Genomic DNA, 23,529 nt, shown 5'->3' with positions numbered 1-23,529 from the left:
CTATATTCATAAGCATACTTTCATAAAGGCTTATGCGAGGCACCGTCACTGGGGGAATGGGGACTAGGAATGGGGAACAGGGACACAGACAAGGCTCTGCGGCGTCAGAGCTGGGAAGGGAACACTGGGGAACAGACTCTGCTGGTGTGTAGAGCGATGGATATGTCTGCTTGCATCTAACCCCACTAAACATCGCATTGCCCACATGTCGGATTTGTGGTCTTCTGCTTTCTGTGTGCATGGCAAGAACCAGGGGAGGGGGTGAAGGGAAAGCCCTCTAAGAGAGCCCACTCCCCTCCCAGAGCTGGGGATAGAACCCAGGAGTCCTGGGTCCCCTCCTGGCCTCTCTGGGCTGCACTGTGGTGCCCCTGCCTCGGTAACTCCATATGTGCATCCTGTACAGCCCAGACCTCATCAGGCCAAGTCTGGGCTGGGATCCAGGCAGCGGAGCTGGAACAGTTTGTACGGTGGGGGTGCTGAGAGGCACTGAACCAAACTGTAAACCCTGGATATGATGGAAACCACTTCAAGCCAGGGGCTGCAGCAGCAACCCTGCACTGCTAGTTCCAGCACCTATGGACAGGGTGGAGGGGCAGAGTTAAGGGGATTTCAGGCAGCACCTTCACTCTACATTGCCACGGGAGGCAGCCCCCAGCTCCGTGACTGGGTCCCAGCTGGGCTTGGCTCTTGACCTGGGGATTCACAGGGCTCTGGGGGCAATGCCCAGCCCAGCGCTCATCATAGGAGCCGTTTTCCCAGCACAGGGAACCCAGGGGGTCTGATTCATAGATCATAGAATATCAGGGTTGGAAGGGACCTCAGGAGGTCATCTAGTCCAAACCCCTGCTCAAAGCAGAACCAATCCCCAATTTTTGCCCCGATCCCTAAATGGCCCCCTCAAGGATTGAACTCACAACCCTGGGTTTAGCAGGCCAATGCTCAAACCACTGAGCTATCCCTCTCCCGTGTCCAGCGGGAGCTGGGGTGGGTCTGGCCCCGCTTTAACTCTTTGAGTTCTCAGCACAGCCTTCAGATGGGGGGTTCTCAGCCCTGGGGATGGGGGGATGGGTGGGCCCAGCCATGGCCAGTGGAGTGGCTGTGGGAGCAGGGAGGGTGGAGTAAGAGACGCAGGAGGAGCAAGAGGGTTGGTGGCCCCAGTGACTCCTATGGAGACACGTACACACAATCCCACACACAGACCTACACACACTCTCTGCCTGTGGCCAGGGATGGTGCCCACACACCCACATTCCCGGTCTCTCCCTGTCTAGACACCACGCACAGTTCCCTTCACCTCAGAGAGATGTCAGCAGCGACCAGCTTGGAGCAAAGCCAGCTGAGCCCTTTAGCCGCTGTGTCTGAAAAAGAGAGCATCGCTCTGGGGCAGTCGGATGGGACCAGGGACCTTTCCCCTCTGCGGGGGGCCCAGCTCCGGTCTGGCCACAGGGTGTGGACTGGCTGGCTCAAGGGGGATGGGGCATGGGACATGGGGCCTTACCCTTCCAGGCTGGCTTGGGGGCAGGAGCAGTACAGGGATTAGCTGTATCCTTAGGGAGAAGACAGCTGCAAAACCGACCCCACAAGAGGAACTGGGCCAGGAGGGATAGCTCAGTGATTTGAGCATTGGCCTGTTAAACCCAGGGTTGTGAGTTCAATCCTTGAGGGGGCCATTTAGGGATCTGGGGCAAAAATTGGGGACTGGTCCTGCTTTGTGCAGGGGGTTGGACTAGATGATCTCCTGAGGTCCCTTCCAACCCTGAGATTCTATGATTCTATGAACTTGACTGGCGCCCCCTGTTGGCCACCCCAGGAGACAGGTTGGGGTCTGAGTTCCCACCTCTCTGTTGGCAGGGGGTGGCGACACAAGCTGGGTGGCTTAAACCCCCACACCCCCAAGCCTGGTAACCATCCCCCACTGCCATGAAAGCACACAGATCAGTGACCCCTCCCCGGGGTGGGAATGGCAGGATCTGCCACACACCTGGCCCCTCCACTCCGACACAAAACCCCGGGCGCCTGACACAGCTGGGAAGGGGTGCAGGGACCTGCCAGACACAGGCCACCCAGAGTCATGAGCTGCCTGGGATGACGCAGGGCCCTGGGAGGTTAAAGGCACCAGCTCCTCCCAGGTCCAAAGGTCACTGTGCCTGTCAGGGCCTCCAAAGACTGAATGGCTCTGCCCAGGTCCAAGGGTAGCTGGGGTGGGGCAGGGGAAGAGCAGAGAGTCTGGGCCTGTTACACAATCCCACAGAGGGCTCCTACCCCAGGTGCGGGCTGTTCTCCCAGCTGCAGACACCAGCACGGGCCCTAGAGTTGTTCCGGGAACACGCCAAGGAATCAGCTCAACAGGTGCCGAGGTGCAGCTGGCTCTGGGGTGGGACAGCCAAGGACGAGCCTCACCCTGCTCCCTGCAGAGCCGAGCATCTGATTGCCAGGCTGAGGCGCTGGAGACCCCTGACTTTCAGGAGAGCGGCCCTCACACCGCTCCTTGCAGCATAGCTCCCCTCATAGTGCCTAGGGTCCAGCACTGATTCTGGGAGGTCTGTCTCTATCCCAGCCTTGCCATGGCACGTGAATACTTCACCCACAAGGGGTTGCTGTTCCCATGCCTGGATTATTCCCCCGAGGCGCTGAGCTACGTGGAGAATGAATTCCAGGTGTGGGACGACGACGTCTTCAACGTCACCTACCCCAAGTCAGGTAGGGCAAAGCGGGGCTTTGGGACGGGGGGTTTCCTGACACACACATGGACACCAAACCCGGTAGCTGGAAGGCTGCAATGTCACATGACCTGATTTCCTCGATGCCAGACCCCAGGCACTCAGACCCCCAGCCCAGAGTGAGACAAAGCAGGCTGCTCCCTGGGGGTCCAACGCGCCCACCTGGCGCTAGGCTGGCTCTTTGCAGAAGCACTCTGATCTCAGGCTTTCTCCAGAGCCGCCGGCAGGGCCAGGAGACCCCTGAGACAGCAAAACAAGAGCTTTGGATTTAGCACTGTCAGTGCACCTCAGCTGGGGGCTGGGAGCCAGGACTCCTGGGTTCTCTCCCCGGCTCTGGTCTCTGCTCAGCAGGTTGAGGGGGTTGTTTCAGGCCCATTAACCCTTTCATCCCCAGGCACTAACTGGATGCTGGAGATCCTGAGTCTGATCCGTTGTGACGGGGACCCCGGCTGGGTGCGCAGCGTGCTGAACTGGGAGCGGGGGCCCTGGCTGGAGACTCACCTGGGGATGGAGGTTACCGTGAAATACCCCCCACCCCGGCTGCTCTGCTCCCACCTCCCCGCGCAGCTCTTCCCCAAGTCCCTGCAGCGCTCCAAGGCCAAGGTGAGAGGCGGGAGAGCGGGGGCTGCGGGTCAGATTTGAGGGGCACCGGCAGGGCTGTGCGTCGGGAGGGGGGTGAATCCAGGGCTGCTGCTGGGTGTGAGTTACACCAATGGGGGCGTGCGAAAGTGCAGCCAGCAGGATGCGGCGATTCCTTCTCCCTCCGGAGAGGGTGGGGAAGTGACGGCCCAGGGTGGGTGGCTAATCACTGTGTTCACTTGGCAACCCCCTCCCCCAATTGGTAGCATGATGCCCCAGCAGTGAACCCCTCTCCCCACCTCTCCCCCAGATCATCTACACCCTGCGCTGCCCCAAGGACGTACTGGTCTCGCTCTACCACTTCTCCAAGCTGCTGCGCCTGTTCAAGGACCCTGGCTCACTGGACTCCTTCTTCGAGGATTTCCTGAGCGGGAATGGTGAGCAGCACCCCGGGCCCGCAGGGGCCACTCTGGAGCCGGACACCTGGGTTCCAAGCAAGTCACAAGTGCTTCGAGTTTGTGCATCCCCAGCCAGCTCTGACCAGCCCTTTGCCCAGGACCCGGCACAGCTCAGAGCCCCCCCTCCCCAAACAGCCGCAGCACAACCAGGGGTCTGCAAACACCGCTGACCTCCAGCCCCCACTCTCCTCCCAGTGGCAGGATGGAACCCGGGTGTCCCAGCTCCCAGGCCCCTGCTGTTCCCGGCAGAGCAGGGTGGAGGGGCCGGGTGGAGCCGGCTCTGGGGTCACCATGCCGCTCTTCCCTGCACAGTGGCCTATGGCTCCTGGTTCGACCACGTCACCGGCTGGATGGGGCTGAAGGGCAACGAGAACTTCTTCCCCATCACCTACGAGGAGCTGCAGCAGGTAGGGAAACCCCGCCCTTTGGGCCACGCCCACACATAACTCCGCCCCCCTGGTGACACCCACACATAGCCCCAACCTTAAGGCCTCATCCTCACATAACACTGACCCATGTGGACACCCCTGCACATAACACCGCCCTGTGGCTATGCCCACATATAATCCTGCCCCCTGGGGCCAGGCCCACATGTGGACATGCCTGCACTTAACCCTGTCCCTGAGGCCATGCCCACATGTAGCCCCTCCCTGTGGCTATGCCCACATATAATCCCGCCCCTGGGGCCATGCCAACATGTAGCCTATGTCCCTGTGAGCCAAACCCACACTTAACCACGCCCCAGGCAGCCGACGTGGCTTGTGGCCAAGACCCTCTGCCCTCAGAGGCGTCTGTTTGTCTGGACCCAATGGGGAGCAATACCTTGCAGGTGGGGAAACTGAGGCACCCAATGACCATAATAAAGTCACCCCAGATCCCACCCTTCATGGAAGTGAGTGTCTCCCCCAGGATCCACTGGGCAGCGTGCGGAGAATCTGCCACTTCCTGGGGAAGGAGCTGAGTGAGGAGCAAGTGGTCGCTGTGGTAGAGAACGCCTCCTTTCAGAGCATGAAGAGGAACAAAATGTCCAACTTCTCCCAGGCGGAGGACCAGTACATGGACCACCAGAAGGGGGAGCTCTTGCGGAAAGGTGAGTCCAGGGTGGGGGCTGCGGGCCAGGATTAAGGGGCACTGGCACAGCTGCGTGAAGCAGGGCTGGGAGACCCAGGGCTGTGCGTTGGGAGTGAGGGGCACCCTAGACCATGTCCCTGTGGTTTGCAGGGATCTGTGGCGACTGGAGGAACCATCTCTCGGAGGCGCAGAGCCAACGATTCGACACTGTTTACCGGGAGCGGATGCAGGGTCTGGGCATGACCTTCCCCTGGGACTGACGGCCCTGCGCCCGCCACGTCTGCGCCCGCAATACACCAGCCCTGTGCCACCCACGTGCTGCTGTGTTTATTGTGCCCTGGGAGATGCCCCCTGGGGCAGCGTCACTAGCGCATCTGCAATAGGCAGAGCCGGCTGGGGCGTGTGTCCAGCAGAGGTCGGCTCTGGATTCTAAGAAATAAAACCAGGTGACATGGCAGCAGGAACTTACACACACACACACACACACACTCTCTCTCTCTCTCCCCTGCCCCTGTGCCCCCCGCCCCCATTCCAAGGGGCGTGATTGCTGGTGACCCAGTTCCCAGGTAGCGCCCGGCAACACCCCCAGGGCCCAGGATGCTGTCGCCCCAGGCAAGGAGGCATCAGCCCCACCCAGCTCCGCCCCTAGGGAAGTCAATGGCAAGACAGGGCCAAAAGGGTGATCCACTGGAGGTAGCCTGAGCCCTCGTGTGCGGGGGCCCATGGGGATGTGGTGGGGGGCTCCCCACACCTTGGAGTCCATGATGCGGAGGGTGAGTCCATGGGCCATCCCAACACCATGGGCGTAAGGTGTTGGCAGGATCACAGGGCTCTGCTGGGCCATGGAATCCCCTCCTGGCTAGCGCAGGAACCCAGCAGATCAGCCCGGTCCCAGACTGTCCAGCTCCGTCCTCGGACTAGTGGGGTGTTTGCCCCCAACACCGATTGGGAAGCTGTTTATTAGGTGTGCCTCATTACAGGAGTGCCTAGGACCCCATCACGGCCCAGGACCCCCTTGCGCTAGGCGCTGTACATTATTTATTAGGTGTATTCCAGGAGTGCCTAGGACCCCAGTCACGGCCCAGGACCCCCTTGCGCTTGGCACTGTACAAACACAGGGCAAACAGGCAGTCCCACGCCAAAGAGCTGACAAGCTAAGACAGGAAGCACCAGGTGGAGACAGACGGACAAACTGGCTGGCGACTTGGGGAGCATCCAGCACTGGTCAGCGTGACAGGCAGCCCACTAGTGGCCGAACTGTGGTCAAGTGTTTTGCCGGTCTCCCGGCCATGGCAAGATTGGAGGGTGACCACAGCAGCCTTGCGGATGGCTCCAGGTGTGGGGAGAGCGCGGAGGGGCTGGCTCGGGAACGGGCCGCACTGGTGGCCAGGCAGGCAGGTCTATGGGCAGCAGGAGCCGACAGCTGAGAGCGCTGGAGAGACGCTAGGCAGGGCGGGCAGTGGGTGGGAAGGGCCTTGGGAGAAGCCAAGTGGCCTGTGTCACAGTGCTGGGGACGAGGGAGCCGGTGGGGGCTGCAGAGAGGAGCAATCCCACGTGGGCAGAGCCCCAGGCGCGAAGGGTCTCGCCAGCAGTTTTCTGAGCGTAGGCCCGAAGGCTCGTCCCTGCCGGGTTCACCCGGCCCTACGTTCGCAGCTGCCCGTGCGCGACGGGGGCTCACCCAGCCCAGCTGCCCAGGCCTCCGGCCGCCTGCCTCTGCACCCGGCCCAGGCTGGGCTCCTCCTGTTTGCCCACGCGGCGACTGGAGTTGGATGTGCCCGGCCCAGCCTGGCCAATGGCTGACTCCCTCCTCTGCTCAGTGAATATTGGCCGTCAGGGCGGAGGGGTGTTGTCCCCACCCTGCCTGTCCTTGTCCCGAGCCCAGGGCCCGAGGCAGAGGGCGATGTGGCCACCTGGGCTGCACCGCCCCCCCCCCCACAGCATCACCCGATGCCCTCCCAGGGCAGCAGCACATGCCCTTACGACAGGAGAATGTCGCACAGGGCAGGGCTCTTGCCTGGCTCTGGGAGGGGAGTGGGGTCTAGTGGTTAGAACAGGGTCAGGGGGGCGTGCTGGGTGCCAGGACTCCTGGGTTCTCTCCCCAGCTCTGGCAGGGGAGTGGGGTTTAGTGCTTACAGCCACCTGTGCCCCTCCCACACCTGCTCTTGTAGGGGCTGGGAGATGGGCTGGGCCCTGGGCCAGAGGCTCTTCCCACCCCCCACCCCCACCCCCAAGGAAGGAGGATCCCAGCTGGGATTAGTTGAGTAAATGAGGCAGCAGCCCTGTATGCCACAGGGATCTGCAGCTGCTTAACCCTTTAGTGTCTGCAGGTGCAGGTGGGACCTGATCAAAATGGAATGGGGGATGATGGGAGAATGGGATTGGGTGGGTTAGAGCAGGGGGATGGGAGCCAGGACTCCTGGGTTCTATCCTGCTCTCGGTGGGAATTGGCAGGTGTTGGCTCCTTTGTGAGCCCCAGGCTGAGCAGCTGCTGCCAGAGCCTTTTGCATACCTTGGGCCATGGCCTCCGTGCTGGGAGGGAGGTTTAACTTGAGGTGTATTGGGGGGGTCCTGGGGCATTGCTGGTCCTTGTATCCAGACGCCCCTGAGCAACTCACTGCATCTCAAAGCCTGGCCTGGAATCACGCCAGCCCCAAGCACCAGCCCCTAGCTCCAGGTTAAGGACATGAAGGTCTTTGCGTCCCCCAGTGCAGGGGGCTCGGCTCCCATCTGAGTGCTGGGGTCCGGGGCTGTACTGGGGCAAGGGGGAACCAACCAAAAGGCGCAGGGATCCCTCCCCCACATGAAATCAGACCCTTTTGAAGCAGCCAGTTTGCGCTCCACCCAGTCCTCCGAGGGAGAATGTGGGATGCCGAGATAACCTCCCACCCTGCGACCCACTCACCTGACCAGCTTGTCTCAGGGGTGGTCAAAGGGAGCCCAGAGTGTCCACTCCAGCGGTGGCTGCAGCTCAGCGCCGGACGAGCCATCCCCATGCGGTATCACTATGCAGCTTTTCCCTGGCTGCCCTGCCGCAGAGGTGGCTGCAGCTCTGTTCCAGCCCAGAGAGAACCACTCTACTTGATCCCACCCTGATACGACTCGGTCCAGTTCTGTGCTTCCCCTGGCCGGGCGGGCGGGGATACTGTCATTGTTGGATGAAAGTAATAATTAATACATTTATGTTATGGGGGAGTGTGAGAAAGATTGGCCCAGTACAGACCCCAGATTTGGCCTGACCATTAGAAAGAAATATGCCTCCCAGCTTGCTGAGTCTGTGCTAACTGAATTATGCCTGTCAGTTCACGAGGTCTATGTTAATTGTAGAAGCACATCCTGAAACATCCTGTTCTAAAGTGATAAGATTATCATTAAGGACAGCTACTGTTACAACTGTTTTCCTGAACTCAGGAATGAGATCCGGTAAGCCCCACTCTTGCGTTTTTAACCTGCTTGTTTTCTTGTCATATGTAACAAGTGGCCGTGGGAGCCAGCTGAGGTCACTGAATTAGAGTGAACTGCAAACAGAACGGGGCAGACAAACCCCAAAAGCTGGTGGATATTCCAATACTTAGATTTACCCAGGCCGCAGAAAACAGCTTCTATACGACCTTACCGCATGGGTTACTCAGAAGTCAAACAACGCAGTTCCCTTCAAGTGCCCAGCCTCAGGCCTCCCTTCAGACACACATGTCAGATATGATGATGGTGGCTGAACATCTTATCTCACCATCATAAATAAAAGATTCTCCCAATCCCAAAGGAAAGTGATCAGGAACAGTCAGCATGGATTCACCAAGGGCAAGTCATGCCTGACTAATCTAATTGCCTTCTATGACGAGATAACTGGCTCTGTGGATGAGGGGAAAGCAGTGGACGTGTTGTTCCTTGACTTTAGCAAAGGTTTTGACACGGTCTCCCACAGTATTCTTGCCAGCAAGTTAAAGAAGTATGGGCTGGATGAATGGACTATAAGGTGGATAGAAAGTTGGCTAGATTGTCGGCCTCAACGGGTAGTGATCAATGGCTCCATATCTAATTGGCAGCTGGTATCAAGTGGAGTGCCCCAAGGGTCGGTCCTGGGGCCGGTTTTGTTCAATATCTTCATAAATGATCTGGAGGATGGTGTGGATTGCACCCTCAGCAAGTTTGCAGATGACACTAAACTGGGAGGAGAGGTAGAGACGATGGAGGGTAGGGATAGGATACAGAGGGCCCTAGACAAATTAGAGGATTGGGCCAAAAGAAATCTGATGAGGTTCAACAAGGACAAGTGCAGAGTCCTGCACTTAGGATGGAAGAATCCCATGCACTACTACAGACTAGGAACCGAATGGCTCGGCAGCAGTTCTGCAGAAAAGGACCTAGGGGTTACAGTGGATGAGAAGCTGGATATGAGTCAACAGTGTGCCCTTGTTGCCAAGAAGGCCAATGGCATTTGGGGCTGTATAAGTAGGGGCATTGCCAGCAGATCGAGGGACGTGATCTTTCCCCTCTATTCGACATTGGTGAGGCCTCATCTGGAGTACTGTGTCCAGTTTTGGGCCCCACACTACAAGAAGGATGTGGAAAAATTGGAAAGAGTCCAGCGGAGGGCAACAAAAATGATTAGGGGACTGGAACACATGACTTATGAGGAGAGGCTGAGGGAACTGGGATTGTTTAGTTTGTAGAAGAGAAGAATGAGGGGGGATTTGATAGCTGCTTACAACTACCTGGAAGGGGGTTCCAAAGAGGATGGATCTAGATGTTCTCAGTGGTAGCTGATGACAGAACGAGGAGTAATGGTCTCAGTTGCAATGAGGGAGGTTTAGTTTGGATATTAGGAAAAACTTTTTCACTATGAGGGTGGTGAAACACTGGAATGCGTTACCTAGGGAGGTGGTGGAACCTCCTTCCTTCAAAGTTTTTAAGGTCAGGCTTGACAAAGCCCTGGCTGGGATGATTTAGTTGGGGATTGGTCCTGCTTTGAGCAGGGGGTTGGACTAGATGACCTCCTGAAGTCTCTTCCAACCCTGATATTCTATGATTCTATGATCAGGCCCCAGACCCAGGTCCAATTATAACTTAGATCTTACCAAAAATACTTTGGCTTATATCCAATTCTTAGTAACTAAACTAAAAATTATTAAAAAAGAAAAGAGAGAGAGTGTTGGTTAAAAGATCAATATACAGACAGACTTGAATTCAATTCTTGAGGTTCAGATACAGAGCAGAGATGAGCTTTGTAATTGTCAAAAGTCCTGTTAGAAACAGTCCACAGGTTATAGTCCAATGTCCATATCCAGAGTGACTCCAGTGACTGGGGATCTCAATCCTTATGGCTTAGGGTTTCCCCTTCTTGAAACCCAAAGCAGATCTGAGATGAAGAAGGATCGTGTCCCAGGGTTTATATACATTTCCTGCAGCCTTTTGGCCTGAGAAAACAATAGGCTTAACTTTCCTTCTCCCAAACATCATGGTGATTAGCACAGGATAATTTGTCCATTAAACTATTCAGACGTACTGGGACAAGGGGGAACAAACCAAAAGGAGCAGGGACCCCTCCCACACATGAAACCAGACCCCATCGAAGCAGACAGAGTTTGCGCTCCACCCAGTGCTCCGAGGAAGAACGTGGGATGCTGAGATAACTTCCCACTCCTCGACTCACTCACCTGTCCAGCTCGTCTTGGGGTGGTCACACACATCCCCGCCTCCCGCACCAAAGCTATCCTCAACATTAGGCAGACAACCAATGTTGGGATTCCAGGTGCTGGGTCTTCCAGGTGGATTTCTTCAAGGTGACAGGGATCCCCACTGAACGCCCTGTGACCACTCTGGCATCCAAAGTTGTCATCGAGGTCAAGAGTCCAAAGATTATTGAGGTCCCCAACGATCTCCCTGTCATCCAGAATCCAGAGATCAAGGTCTCCAGTGAAGTTCCTGTTACACAGAACCCACAGATCGAGGTTCCCAATGAGGTCCCTGTCATCCAGAACCCTGAGACTGAGGTCCCCAATGATCTTCCTGTGTTCCAGAACCCAGAGATTGAGGTCCCCAGTGAAGTCCCAGTCATCCAGAACACAGAGATCGAGGTCCACAATTAAGTTCCTGTGATCCAGAACCCGGAGTTCCAGGTCCCCAATGAGGTCCCTGTCATCCAGAAACCTGAGATTGAGGTCCCCAAAGAAGTCCCTGTCATCCAGAACCCAGAGATCGGGGTTCCCAAAGAAGTCCCTGTTATCAAGGTCTCAGGGGTTATCCAGAGCAGTGAAATAGATGAGTGTGTGTGATAAGTGTGTTTAGGATGGCGGGCCATGAATGGTCACAAAATTGGCGCTGGGTGTGGGAGGGGGTGAGGGCTCTGGTTGGGAGTGTGGACTCCAGGGTGGGGCCAGAAATGAGGAATTCAGGGTGCAGGAGGGGGCTCTGGGCTGGGGGAGGAGGTCTCTGGCTGGGGGCGTGGGCTCTGGGGTGGGGCTGGGGATGAGGAGTTTGGGGTGTAGGAGGGTGCTCCGGGCTGGGACCGAGGTATTCGGAGGGTGGGAGGGGGATCAGGGCTGGGGTAGGGGGTTGGGGTGCGGGGAGAGGCTCAGGGGTGCAGGTTCCAGGTGGCACGTACCTCAAGCGGCTCCCGGAAGCAGTGGCATGTCCCTTCTCCGGCTCCTACATGGGGGCGTAGCCAGGCAGCTCTGCGCACTGCCCCTTCTGCAGGCACCACCCCTGCAGCTCCCATTGGCTGTGGTTCCCAGCCAATGGGAGCTGCAGGGGCAGCGCTTGAGGTGGGGGAAGCATGCAGACCGGAGGCCCTTGGCTGCCCCTATGCATAGGAGCCGGGGGTGGGGGGGCATGCTGCTGCTTCTGGGAGCCGTGTGGAGTGGCCCCCGACCCTGCTCCCTGGCTGGAGCTCTGGAGCAGGGCAAGCCCCAGACCCCGCTCCCCAGAGGGAGCTTGAGGGCTGGATTAAAATGGCTGGCGGGCCATAGTTTGCCCACCCCGTGTTAGGATGGTGCCAGATTGCTGTGGCCATATTGAATGAATGGTGAGAGCATGGCTTGACGTGACTGAACTGCGAAAGAGGATTCTGGGAGCAGGTGTTGGATCATATTAAAGAAGTTCTGTATTAAAATCACAAATGAGTTTGATTCCCCATAGTTTAAATTCCAGGGTATTACTAATTAAGAGGTCTCTTGGGTTTTGGTACTGTTTCTCTCCCTCTATGTGTGAAACTTGCAAGCTGCTAATTGTGTTAGTACATTCTAAGACAGAATCTGTTCTCAAAGCAATTCACAGAGACTCAAAGCAATACTCTAACAACAGAAACAGCACCCAGAGACTCCCCGCCCTTTTGTTGTATTAACAATTGTGATTAAAATAGAGATAGAGGATGTATGTGGACGGATGCTTGGTGTGGATAACAACTGAATGATCAGGGAGGTGCCAGCCTAAGAATCCAGTGTCCATCGGCTGAAGAAGGCGTCAAGTGGAAATAACCAGAGGACCCCCGGAGGGCAGACTGGAATCCACCCAACAGCCTCAAGAGTGGGAGAACCAAAGAACAAGATAACTTCTTGGAGCCGTCAGGAATGTGCTATCTGCTGATTGATTCAGCAACAGCATGATGAAGCAATTCCCATAGACTGGCATAGGAAGAAATTCCTATAAAAATAGACTCTTAAAAAGTGAGAACTTTGGGGTCTGATTCTGCAAACCAACTTCCAGGAGCATCAGATGAGCATCTGACAAGGCCCTGCTCCCTCCTCATGTCCAGGCCACCTGGCCAGTGGCTTGGCATGAGCAACTCTAAGGCTGGTAACTATGATGACAACCTTGCAGAACCTCTGTGTGTGTGTGTGTGTGTGTGTGTGTGAATGTGTGAATAAATATGAGATTGAATGGAATGTTATAGCTATAACTAACTGCTTACTATGATAACAACCTTGCAGAACCTGTGTGTGTGTGTGTGTGTGTTTGTATGAATGAATGAGTGAATAAAGATGAGATTGAATGGAATGTTACAGCTGTAACTAACTGCTTACTATGATTCTTTCTGTATTCACAATAAATGTGGTATTTTGCCTTTTTCCCTTTAATAAGATCCTGCTGGTTTTTAATTTATTGGTACAACATTTTGGTGGAGAATTGCGAAAGGGGGAATATTGGTAAAAAACCTCAGTTATTGTAAATATTGGTGTGCACACCGCCAGCTCTAGTGAGCTAGGCATTTCTATTAGGTTAACCAGACCTGCTGGCCTCCGAGAAGGTAGCAGGGGACCTGCTGGCCTCCGAGAAGGTAGCAGGAAAAACAGATTAAACCAGACCTGCTGGCCTCCGAGAAGGTAGCAGGGGACCTGCTGGCCTCCGAGAAGGTAGCAGGAAAAACAGATTAAACCAGACCTGCTGGCCTCCGAGAAGGTAGCAGGGGACCTGCTGGCCTCCGAGAAGGTAGCAGGGAAGAACAGATTAAACTAGACCTGCTGGCCTCCGAGAAGGTAGCAGGGAAAACAGATTAAACCAGACCTGCTGGCCTCCGAGAAGGTAGCAGGGGACCTGCTGGCCTCCGAGAAGGTAGCAGGGAAGAACAGGTTAACCGGACCGGCTGGCCTCCGAGAAGGTAGCAGGGAGAAATAGGTTAACCAGACCTGCTGGCCTCCGGGAAGGTAGCAGGGGACCTGCTGGCCTCCGGGAAGGTAGCAGGGGAAAAACGCATAGATTAAGCTATGATTTCAGAATCTAGGCTGTGTCACTTGCTAAGTAATACCAGCAGTGACAAAGAGATTGAAATATCCATGTTAAGATGTTTAAAAGAAAACAGGGTAAGCCAGTACCAGAGGGAGGAATGGAGTCAGAAGGAACTCCAACCTCACCTTTTGTTAAAGAAATTACACCTTTTAAACAAAACCTTCAAAAATTTGGGCACAGTCCTTGGACTAAACAAGCCCTAGCTGATCTCTGCACTATTTCGGACCTAGAGGATAGATTGGCTCAGTATATCCTCATATACAAACCTTCTAGTGCTGCCAAAAGAGATGCAGCAGCAATTTGGTTGTTGTGGGAGGCATGTAAGGATTCTTCCCTCCGCTTGTCTTCATGTAAAGAGGAAAAGGCACAAACGGAAAAGGGAGCAGACAATTGGAAGGTGCTGGCTACAAATACCCAAAGCCAGCTGAAAATAGTGAAAGAGGCACTCCAGGAATACAAAAAGAGTGAAAAAGTTAACTCTGCAGAGGCTGGAGGGAGGCAGGTAAAGGGGGAGAAGGTCCTATGTATGGCACCCCCAGGCATAATTACAAAGAGAAAGAGTAAAAAAAAAAAAGTTAACTCTGCAGAGGCTGGAGGGAATTAAGCAGCTAAACTTTGTGAAAATGTTAAAAAGGAAAAAAAAAAAGTGTTAGAGAAAGAGCATTCTTGGTTTCTTTGCAGCCATTCTGAGGGAAAAATGGGCCCTTTTCCAAAGGAATGTCTGTAAATTAGCCAGGCAAAAGAAACTGATTAAAATCATTTGACTGGACAATTTAGTCAAATTTGCTAAAAGAACATAAGGGGGTTCTATTGGAACTTAACTGCCTCAAATGTATAAAGGGAATGTAAGATGTAAAAAAACAGAGCAACGTGGAAGGGATGTTAAAGAAAAGAAAATGTGTATGTATCTATCTGTGTGTGTGTAAATATGTAAAGTTCTAAGGACCAGTTGGTTTTGTTTTTGTTTTAAATAATGCCACTAAAAATCCATTTGACTCTTTAATTCAAAGTTGCAAAACTGACAGACCTTTTTGCTAGACACAGGTAATTAGTGCTGTTTGGCTTTGGGATTTGGCATTCAACCCTTAAAAGGTAACTCAATGCTTTACAAAATTTAAAATGTTTTTAAGTTGTGGCTGCAGCTGGGCAGTCAAAATCAGGAGAATATAAAAAAAAAAATTTTCTCGATTCTTTTTGTTTGTTTGTTTGTTTTTGTAACAAAATAACAGATGAGAGTTGTAGAAAAAAAAATTAAAAAAACAGTGCCTCTCTGAAGCAACAGCAGGGGTGAGGTGCACAAAACAAAAAGAAGCAATGTGAGAAACACTGAGTCTTAAAATGGCTCTGAGTAATCAGACTGTCACTTTGATAAAGGTACATGAAACCTCTGCAAGCAAAAAAAAGGAATAGTGACACCTTATGTAAAAATGGATCTGGATAATGTTATAGAAGTTAAACTATGGAAGGAATGTGCATTTGCCCCAGAACATGTGCAGGGTATATTGTAGAAGGGGCAAAAGAAATGCAAACGTACCATGCTACTTAATTAAAATGCTATTAGGGCTCCAAAGGGAGCCACAATAGGTTGGGTTTTCTTTTTCAGATTGCTGTGTGTTTTGGAAGCAGAAGTTAAAAGTAATCAAAACTCTGGTGAAAGTTGATTGTGTCCCTTTTAAGATAGAGTCTCTGAGCTGCTGATGGCTTTAAATCCAAAAGCATGAAGTGTCTGTGAAAATGCAAATTACCTAAATGATAAAGGAAGGAAAGAACTAGCAGCACAAAGGAGCTGCAGATAAAGGACACACCTGGTCAGCAAACAAATTGTCTAAATAAAAGACATGGGATAACAAGATAATTTTAATAAATTTAATGATAATAAGTATCCCTGTAACAACATATAGTGTGTATGATTTTTGGAAAAACCCTTTAAGGTCGTATGGTAATGATGCTTCTCAGTTATTACCTGTAAATAAAACTTAAAGCTTAACACAGCAGGAAAAACATTATAAACTTGGTCTTCTGTATAAGAAGGAAAACTCAGGGATTTAATGACTAAACAGTGGGATAATTTCCCCATAACCCTTAAAAGATAAAAGCCATTGAAACCTGGCCTGCCTATAGAACAAAAACAGGAAAATACGGGGGCAATTCCTCTGTTTTGCCTGCAATCAGCAAGGGTATTTGTAAAAGAAATATTTTAAGCAATAATCTGCCACCCCAAAAGGGGTAGAAACATGTTCTTTTTGTCTTTCAGAAAATCAGGAAAAGCTAATGCCAGCTGAAAAGCAACCCAAAACCATGAATCTACTGTCACAATAGAAATTGTGTTTTGTGTTCTATGTTTTGTCTTGTGTTTTGTCTTGTTGCTAGCACTGTTGTGTGTTTAAAAAAAAAAAAATACTGAAGACCTGCAGGAACTTAAAAATAAATTAAGCTTTCTGTCCCAGCTACAGGACAGCCTGATACAAAAACAAGTACATGCCAACGTAGACTTGGTCCAAATTGGTCTGGGTAACCTAAAAGCCCGATGGAATCTTTGGCAATGGCTTAATACTACCACATGGCTTATGCATAAAAAAAAAAAAAATTTAGAAATAGGAAACTACACAGCCATAGCTATGGGATGCACTGAAATGCAGAAACTTGCACTAGCTACTTTGGAACACAAAATGTTCTGGGTCATATTGGGAAATATTAAGGTTTGATGCATTTGTTAAAAAAGAAAGAGATCATTGTTTGACACTTATCAATATGAATGGATTCAATATGTTTCCAGTATTGTAAAACCAGACTTGTTAATGGGAGAAATTGTTGTCAAAATTGCACACCAACAGTCCCTGGAGGCAAAGGTATTGAAGGTTAGCCCACTCCCCATATTACACATGGGATCCTTCTGGCTACCCTGGACCTCGAGCCAGTGGGCTGGGGAGGGAGGGAAGCTATTGGACACTAGAGGTTGTACCGAATGGACTCCTCAAAAGTGGGTGTGCCTCACCTTGCCTGTTGCCCCAGAACCTTGTAGTAAAGATACATCACTAGGATCGTGTATGTGGCATGAATTGGAATCACAAACTCAAATTGCCTCACAGTACCTTCTCTTGAATAGGCTACATAGAAAGTGACACTGACGATTATAAATCTTAGTGTCAAAAGGGGGATTATGTTGGATCATATTAAAGAAGTTCTGTATTAAAATCACAAATGAGTTTGATTCCCCATAGTTTAAATTCCAGGGTATTACTAATTAAGAGGTCTCTTGGGTTTTGGTACTGTTTCTCTCCCTCTATGTGTGAAACTTGCAAGCTGCTAATTGTGTTAGTACATTCTAAGACAGAATCTGTTCTCAAAGCAATTCACAGAGACTCAAAGCAATACTCTAACAACAGAAACAGCACCCAGAGACTCCCCGCCCTTTTGTTGTATTAACAATTGTGATTAAAATAGAGATAGAGGATGTATGTGGACGGATGCTTGGTGTGGATAACAACTGAATGATCAGGGAGGTGCCAGCCTAAGAATCCAGTGTCCATCGGCTGAAGAAGGCGTCAAGTGGAAATAACCAGAGGACCCCCGGAGGGCAGACTGGAATCCACCCAACAGCCTCAAGAGTGGGAGAACCAAAGAACAAGATAACTTCTTGGAGCCGTCAGGAATGTGCTATCTGCTGATTGATTCAGCAACAGCATGATGAAGCAATTCCCATAGACTGGCATAGGAAGAAATTCCTATAAAAATAGACTCTTAAAAAGTGAGAACTTTGGGGTCTGATTCTGCAAACCAACTTCCAGGAGCATCAGATGAGCATCTGACAAGGCCCTGCTCCCTCCTCATGTCCAGGCCACCTGGCCAGTGGCTTGGCATGAGCAACTCTAAGGCTGGTAACTATGATGACAACCTTGCAGAACCTCTGTGTGTGTGTGTGTGTGTGTGTGTGTGTGTGTGAATGTGTGAATAAATATGAGATTGAATGGAATGTTATAGCTATAACTAACTGCTTACTATGATAACAACCTTGCAGAACCTGTGTGTGTGTGTGTGTGTGTTTGTATGAATGAATGAGTGAATAAAGATGAGATTGAATGGAATGTTACAGCTGTAACTAACTGCTTACTATGATTCTTTCTGTATTCACAATAAATGTGGTATTTTGCCTTTTTCCCTTTAATAAGATCCTGCTGGTTTTTAATTTATTGGTACAACACAGGATCCTTCTCTTAGCGTCAGGCAGAGGTGAAACTGACTGGCTCCATGCTGCGTGTATGACCAGTACTGATCTTTGGGTCAGCAAATATGTCCACTTGAAAGCAAACAACACGTGTAAAACATCCTGAGAGGAGCATGGGCTGATCGGGGCATCTCCACCCTGTTGAAGGACATCACCCAGGGGCTGAACTGAATGATTGATAGAGGAGTGAATGTGGGGTAAAGTTCAGTTGGCACTGCTCTGCAGTCTCCTCCTAAAGTATTAATTAGGTAAAAACCAGGAGCCGCACGCCCACTGGGCATGCTTTGAAGACATGTGACTCCTTTGAGGAAAAAGAGTATAAAAACCAAGCAAATTAAATTACTGTTGGGAATTCCTTAATTAACGCTTAAAGAAGCAACGTATTAGAGTAGCCAAAACTCTGCTCCGTGGGCTCAAGTAGGACTGTGAGCCAGAGGGGTTTCCAGGCAGCCAAGGCCTTGCCTCGAGGGAATCCGAGATAGACCAGAGGGCTGAGGAGAGCAGACCTGGAGACAAGAATTTGTCCATAAAATTTGGTAACCACCTTCTCTGACTGCAAAGCAGGAACTGTGTGAAGCTAGCACAGGACTTTTTGTATGTTTGTGAAAGAGAGGCTTGCTAAGAGGAATTTATAGCTCTTAATGTATAGTTCTTTAATGTCTAACACAGGAGTTATGTGCTTAATGTAATCCTTTACTGCTTGTGTAATTCCTTCTCGAATAAACTGCAGTGTATGCAAGTCAATTACTGTGGACTTTTTTCACTGGTATGACAGTAATCTGCTCTGCTGGGAGCCATTAAAGATCCATTCAGGGGTAGTCGCCCCTGGAGCCAACAGTTTTCAAGTACATAAAAAGTTGTTACAAGGAGGAGGGAGAAAAATTGTTCTTCTTAACCTCTGAGGACAGGACAAGGTTCAGGTTTAGGTTGGACATTAGGAAAAACTTTCTCACTGTGAGAGTGGTTAAGCACTGGAATAAATTGCCTAGGGAGGTTGTGGAATCTCCATCACTGGAGATTTTTAAGAGCAGGTTGGACAAACACCTGTCAGGAATGGTCTAGATAATACTTAGTCCTGCCTTGAGTGCAGGGGATTGGACCTCTTGAGGTCCCTTCCAGTTCTATGATTCTATGATTTGGTAGCAGAGGATGGTTACTGCCGTGTCCAAGAAAAAAGGGTCTTTAAACTGAATCAAACTGTTTTCTGAACTGGTGGCCTTTGAGAAACTTGGTATCCTGAATCACTGGTGTTAACCAGCTAATTTAAATATTGTTCTGAATCAGTTCTGCCTTGCATTAATTTTAGCTTGGGGGACCAGATTTAGTTACAGTATGCAGAGAAGCAATACACTGGTGAGCGGGGTTGTATTGGTCATTCCTACAGTCGATGATGTTTTAAAATGCAGACAGGGGAGGGTCATCGAACCGGAGGACAAGGGGGATGCCCCGAAACCTCCGGGTTGATGAGTGTTTGTTAAGACAGGTGTTTAAAAGCCTGGGTCATGTCTGGCTGATGCAGTCCCCACACTGTATGGGAAATTTTTGGACAACGTGCTGTTGGGGTACTGAAAGGGTTACACACCCAAGAAAGCCCAAACAGCAGCATGTCATCTGTGCTATGTATTGTGCTGTAGATGAGCTTGTAAAGGAGCGAGATGTTTTGGAACATCAGCGAGATGTTGTGCAAGAAAGTTTGGAACAGGAATGGGAAAAACTGTATTGGCAGAAATTGAGGCAGAGTTAAACAAAGGTGACAGAGACGGTGTTATCCAGAAGTAGCCCGACACTTTCTGACCCCCTCTGAATTAAGAAGGACAGCTTTGTTGATACATCAGAAGGAAGGAGAATCTGTTATGGCTTATTGCACTAGGTTGTTATTGATTTGCTCTCTGGCTGAAATTGAGGAGAAACAGCTGACAGATTTGATCTATGATGGTTTAAGGAAACCTATTAAGGTGTTTCATAGGCTCCTGGATGGATTTAGATCAGGTTGAATTGATTAAAGCAGCTCAGAAGGCAGAAAGGTTAGTAAGTAGAGCAGATAGTTCTTGGAAAGTGATTAGTGAGGCTCCCTACAGCAATGAAGCAGGCTATAAAGGCTCCAACCACACTGATATGGGATGTGGTAGTTGCAGTGAAATAGGACAAGGCTGAGGATGGTATGGTAGAAGCCGTGGAGTGATTAGTGCGGGATCATTGTGGGATCATATGGGCTTGTCATAAATGTAAAGGGAAGGGTAACGACCTTTATGTATGCAGTAATATAAAATCCCTCTTGGCCAGAGGTACAGAATCACTTACCTGTAAGCGGTTAATCAGTTCCATTAACCTAGTTGGCATCTGACCAGATGGACCAATGGGAAAAGAAGATACTTTCAAATCTGGGGTGGGGGGGAAGTTTTGTGTGTGCTCTTGAGACAAAGAGAGAGACCAAGCAGGTAATCCAGCTCTTACTGAAATGATACATCTAAAATTAGAGAAATTGTAAGTAATAGCAAGGAAATGCATTAGATTATCTTTTATTTTAGCTTGTGAATTTTCCCTATGCCAAGAGGGAGGTTTATTCCTGTTTTGTAACTTTAAAGTTGAGCCTAGAGGGGAATCCTCTGTGTTTTAAATCTTTTTATTACCCTGTAAAATTTCCTTCCATCCTGATTTTACAGAAATGCTTCTTTTACTTTTTTTTTTTTTTTAAATAATAATGTTCTTCTTTTAAGAACCTGATTGGTTTTTAGTGTCCTAAAAACCCAAGGGTCTGGTCAGTGCTCACCTTGTTAACCTATTTGGTTGGTATATTATTCTCAAGCCTCCCCAGGAAAGGGGGTGAAGGGACCTGGGGGGATATTTTTGGGGGGGCGGGGCTCCAAGTGGCCCCACCCTGAATGTTTGTTTAAATCACTTGATGGTGGCAGCAATACCATCCAAGGACAAGGAATTTGTGCCTTGGGGAAGCTTTTAACCGAAGCTGGTGGAATATAAGCTTAGGGGGTCTTTCATGCGGGTCCCCACATCTGTACCCCAGAGTGGGGAGGTAACCCTGACAGGGCTCAACTTCAGGAAAGAGGGGCAGATATGGCCCGTTTAAATGGGCAACCTCTGGAGCCTTTGCTAGCTGCTTTAAGTGATTTGATGGTAAGGACTAGATCACAGTCAACGCTGCAACCAGGAGTAAAGGCTGTTGAGAGCGTGGGGACAGGTACAGAAGATCTGCCGGTGAGTTCTTATGGCTTCTTATCCCTGGAATTGGCTCAGATGAAATTGGAGCTCCCTGTCAGGGTGGCTCCACATTTCAGTAAAAAGGCCTCACCCTTAGCAACCCCTGTCCCCAAAGGTAAATGTTAGTATCCAAATTACAGCCCCATGTCATTGGTAAATCTTCCGTGGAAGGTGGGACGGAAGGAAACATATAATGGTTGCTGGCATTAATTAATACAGGAGCAAAGGCAACTTTAAGTATTAAAACAAACTAAATTTTAAATAAATACAGTGGTTTGTAACAGCATAACTGGAAAAGTTGTATTAAAAGTAGATATGGTACAACTGGGAAAGTGAATGATTCATGTGGCCGAAAGGCTGGTTGTGAAGAAGGAGCCTGTAAATAACCAGGTTGTTTCAGAAGGATTAAGAAAGTGAGCCTGTAAAGCTTTGGCAGCTGTGGCATGGCCAGACAATAATCGAATAAGGGAAATTTCTCACAGTTTGGGCTAGAAAGAAAAGGGAGTGGTAAAGATGGTGGGGAAAAATGTGTAAAGTCAGCACCTCAGTATGCCTATCCAGCAGAAGCTGTTTCCCACATTAAAACCAAACCAAAAAAACAAAAACCAATCCCTGTTGCAGGATCTAAAAGCACAAGAGGTAGTAAAGTGTCAAAGCCCCAGCAACTCCCCGATCTGGCTTGTACAGAAACCGGATGGCAGCTGACATCCCATGATTATATTATAAAAATATAATTGTAAATCTACCCTTGTTGTAGCCAACCTTCCAACCATAATGACCAAAGCAGTGGCCAGGACTAAATGATTCTCTGTACTGAATTTGTCATTTGTTAATTGATTCTTTGTTATATAATTAACTTCTTTGAATTAATAACAGGCTAAAGTATAAGAACTCCTGAGTTCCTGTTGACACCAAAGAAACAAATGCCCGAGCAGGTACAGAAGATCTGGGTAGCAAATTTGATGCAAACATTGGAAAACATTTGGACAGAGAAACCAACACAAACAAAAGGAAGAGCCAAAGGAATAATTAAAATATCGATGCAAAATAGAAAACACAGTGATGCTTAAAACTGGTAAACAAAAGTAAAATAATCCCCATATAAGGGAAACCCTTTCCAGTTAACAGTTAAGTATATGGCCAGTCCCATGGCAGTTTTAGTAACCACTCCGGATGGAGACGTCGTAACGATGCTGGTTCTGGCGGGACCCCACGGAGAGTGCCAATTCAGGACAAATTGCTTCAAGCAGAGCAGTCACAGCCCAAGGCTGGGGTTCCTTTGCACACCAAGGCAAACCAAACCAAACCAGCCAGAGAAGACTTTGGTTTTACCCTTAGACACTCCAATTTCCCAGTATCACCACCAGTGCCACTCGTTATGGGGACAAATTGTTATGAAAACCAATGCTCCAGTAAAAGAAAAAAGGTTCTCCCGATCCCAAAGGGCCAAGCCCCAGACCCCGGTTTAGGTAAGTCAGATCTTACCCACAAATCACGCTGTTGCCAATCCTTTAGAACCTAAAATCTAAAGGTTTATTCATAAAAAGAAATAAATATAGATTAGAGTTAAAATTGGTTAAATGGAATCAATTACATACAGTCATGGCAAAGTTCTTGGTTCAGGCTTGCAGCAGTGATAGAATAAACTGCAGGTTCAAATCAAGTCTCTGGAGAACACCCACAGCTGGGATGGGTTTTCAGTCCTTGGTTCAAAGCTTCAGTGCAGCAACGTCCCTCCAGAGGTACGAAGCAGGATTGAAGACCAGATGGAGGAGCTGCAGCAGGTTTTTATAGTCTCTTGCCATGTGGTCTCTGCTTTCTTTGTCCCAAAGACAAGCTGTCCATCACATGGCCTGGAAAAACCTCAGAGTTCTGTCCATAGGCAGGTCCCTGCACACCTTGCTGAGTCACAAGGCGTGTCTGCCTTCTCTCAGTGGGTCAGTTGTATAGGTGATGGTCCCTAATGGGCCATCAAGCAGGCTAGGCAGAGCTGACACCAACTTGTCTGGGGTGTCACCCAGAAGCATAGCATAAGTTTGAAATACCGACAGTATAGAGCCAATATTCATAACTTCAACTATAACAATGATACACATATACAGATAGCGTAATCATAACCAGCAAACCATAACCTTGTCTTAGACACCTCATTTGACCCCCTTAATATAAGATTTGGTGCCACTACAGGACCTTGGTTGCAACAATGATCTATATGGTCCCAGTTCAAGTCAATAACATTACAGAGGTGTAAAACGTTCTGATCAAATTCAATTATAAGTGCCAAGGGACTAAATATAACAATGTTCAGAAATGAATGCACAGTATGTACTAACCTGTAAGGTCCGGTCAGAGGCCTTATGTGTTTTGTTTTTGTTTGTTTATGTTTTTGCAGGTTAATCTATACATTTATGGAAGCCAGAAGTATGCTGTGAAATTTTCTATGGCTTGCTGGCGATGTGATTACTAGACCTGTCTGGGCCAAAGGATTCCATCTGAAGAATAAGCCAGAAGATTGTTCAATTACTCAAATTCCAATACA

General features: G+C 49.9%; 1 protein-coding gene and 1 long non-coding RNA gene across 3 annotated transcripts; both read left to right on the top strand.

Annotated features, from left to right (window-relative positions):
• Positions 1-2,228: 2,228 nt before the first annotated feature.
• On the top strand, positions 2,229-23,402 carry LOC141977062 (sulfotransferase 2B1-like). 2 transcript variants are annotated; one of them, XM_074938308.1, is made up of 6 exons: positions 2,229-2,700; positions 3,115-3,323; positions 3,610-3,736; positions 4,070-4,164; positions 4,667-4,847; positions 23,383-23,402. In XM_074938308.1, the coding sequence occupies exons 1-6, from the start codon at positions 2,565-2,567 to the stop codon at positions 23,385-23,387; spliced, it is 753 nt and encodes a 250-aa protein (XP_074794409.1). In that variant the 5' UTR covers positions 2,229-2,564; the 3' UTR covers positions 23,388-23,402. The 2 variants fall into 2 exon arrangements, with proteins under 2 accessions (XP_074794409.1, XP_074794408.1); XM_074938307.1 differs by lacking the exon at positions 23,383-23,402 and adding an exon at positions 4,979-5,256.
• On the top strand, positions 11,917-14,291 carry LOC141977294 (uncharacterized). Its single transcript, XR_012636197.1, has 2 exons — positions 11,917-13,041; positions 13,393-14,291. It is a non-coding gene; the product is annotated as an uncharacterized LOC141977294 (long non-coding RNA).
• Positions 23,403-23,529: the final 127 nt, after the last annotated feature.

Source organism: Natator depressus, chromosome 24, assembly GCF_965152275.1.
Source record: "Natator depressus isolate rNatDep1 chromosome 24, rNatDep2.hap1, whole genome shotgun sequence".
Taxonomy (NCBI): domain Eukaryota; kingdom Metazoa; phylum Chordata; order Testudines; family Cheloniidae; genus Natator; species Natator depressus.
Note: the sequence above shows the minus strand (reverse complement) of the source record. Positions and strands in the feature narration are given on the sequence as shown.